General features: G+C 65.9%; 1 protein-coding gene across 1 annotated transcript in view; it reads right to left on the bottom strand.

Annotated features, from left to right (window-relative positions):
• Positions 1 to 601, bottom strand: part of RARRES2 (retinoic acid receptor responder 2) — a 2,165-nt gene extending 1,564 nt beyond the window's left edge. The window contains exons 1-2 of the mRNA XM_007469850.1: positions 399 to 601; positions 59 to 163 (exon numbers count right to left, since the gene is read on the bottom strand). Of these exons, the coding sequence (XP_007469912.1) occupies positions 59 to 163; positions 399 to 572 (279 nt within the window). The 5' untranslated portion in view covers positions 573 to 601. The remainder of the gene's footprint in view (positions 1 to 58; positions 164 to 398) is intronic.
• Positions 602 to 1,715: the final 1,114 nt, after the last annotated feature.

The following is a 1,715-nucleotide window of genomic DNA, read 5'->3' as shown; positions in this document are numbered from 1 at the left end:
CCGTCGCACAGCCCCGCACTGAGCGCACGCCCCATCGCACGCGCGCGCCTTCGCTCACCCCGCTGGGCGTGGCCTCGCACTCAGCCTTCCTCCAGTCCTTCTTCCGGCAGCTCGTCTGCTGGAGCTTAAACTCCAGCCTCACAAAGGTCCCGGCCGGGAACGGCTACCCACAGACAGAGGAAGGCCAGCAGCCAGCTGAGCAGGCAGCGCCCTTCCTGGACGTGACCTGTCCCTCCTACCCCGCCCCCTGCCCCCTGTGAGACAGCACGTCCCAGGAGATGGCTGGGCTGGCTGGCCCTTCTCTGGAGAGCTGGGCGCTGCTGGGGCCCAAGCGCCTTTGTACCTCCTCCCTGGGAACGTGCTGACCATCCCCCTCCCCTCCCTGGGGTGCCGCTCACCATGTCCATGGCACTGTCCACACTGGTCTCCCGGAAGGCCCACTGCACGGGCGGATGCTTGTGGAACTCCTCCAGGGCCACCTGCAGGCCCAGGTGCTGGGCCGCCGTGAGCTCATCCCTGCCCAAGCCCATCGCGCCCGGCCACAGGGCCAGGGGGAGCAGCAGCTGCCACATGGCTTCACCTTAGTCACCCTGACCCTGCGAAAGGTATGTGTGGATCCTCAGCTCATGTGCCAGCCCGCGGAGCCACCAACTCCCGGGCCCTGTGGCTTGGGGACCACATCTGGTGGAGCTCTGGGCAGAGGTGCAGGGACAGGGAGTGGCGCTTTGCAGAGATTCCCCTGGTATTCCCCTGGCCCTTCCCCTCCCCCTCCCCTATCCCCACTGTTCCCAGGTCCAGCTCAGGGTGGCTTTGGCCCTGTCCTGGGTAGGTGCTGAGTTGGCCGTGGTCCTCAGGCCAGCAGCTTGGGGGCAGCACTGCTGCCCCCTCCAGCCCTCCCCCGCTTTTCTGGCCCATCTTCTCTCCCATTCTCTCTGACCCCAGTCCCCAGACTGCTGGCTCTGTGGGGTCCCGGGCCCTGACCCTTAGCATGCGGCCCCCCCACTGGAGGTGGGGAGGGGCAGGCCCAGAATGGAGGCCAGCTGGAGGCTGAATATTTTGGGGAGGATGTAAACACGAGGGAGGGGCCCAGAGCCGGTGGGAAGTGGGCGGATGCTTAACCCTCCCTGGGCTGAAATGGCCCGGTGCCCTTGGCCCTCTGAGCCCCCCACCCCAGAAATGGGGGCCTCTCCTCGGCCCCACCAGGGCTTTCTTTCCAGAGCAGACCCTCCCTCCCTGGCTGTTTTTTCTGGAGCCTTCACCACCAACCCTCTCTCAGCCCTCTAATCCCGCCCCCCCGCAATCCATGACTGGGGTCTCCTGAGGGCTGGACCCTCCCCGGGAACTCTGCCTGTACTGTCTTCTTGGGACCAGAAAGCCACAGATGTGGAAACTGAGATCCCCGCAGTGAAAAGCTACCAGGGTCTTGCCTTGAAGAGAGGGCTCACAGACAAATTGCCCAATCTTGCCCTTTGGAGCTGCGCCCTTGGCCCGCCCCATCCTCCCGTCCAGCTGTCCTGCCATTCTCTCCCCCTCACCTCCTTTCTTGCGCCTTGGGGTCTCTCCTAGGCTTCCCCTCCCGAGGCCACTGCCGAGGCCGACTCCTGGCCGGGCTGTCAGCCTCTTCCCGGCACCCCCTCCAGCTTCTCTCAGGTCGGCCCCCATCTCCTCCCCCTCCCACCTCCTGGGCCCCCTCCAGCTCCCAGCAGCTGAGGCTC

This window comes from Lipotes vexillifer, unplaced genomic scaffold, assembly GCF_000442215.2.
Source record: "Lipotes vexillifer unplaced genomic scaffold, Lipotes_vexillifer_v1.1 scaffold472, whole genome shotgun sequence".
Taxonomy (NCBI): Eukaryota; Metazoa; Chordata; class Mammalia; order Artiodactyla; family Lipotidae; genus Lipotes; species Lipotes vexillifer.
Note: the sequence above shows the minus strand (reverse complement) of the source record. Positions and strands in the feature narration are given on the sequence as shown.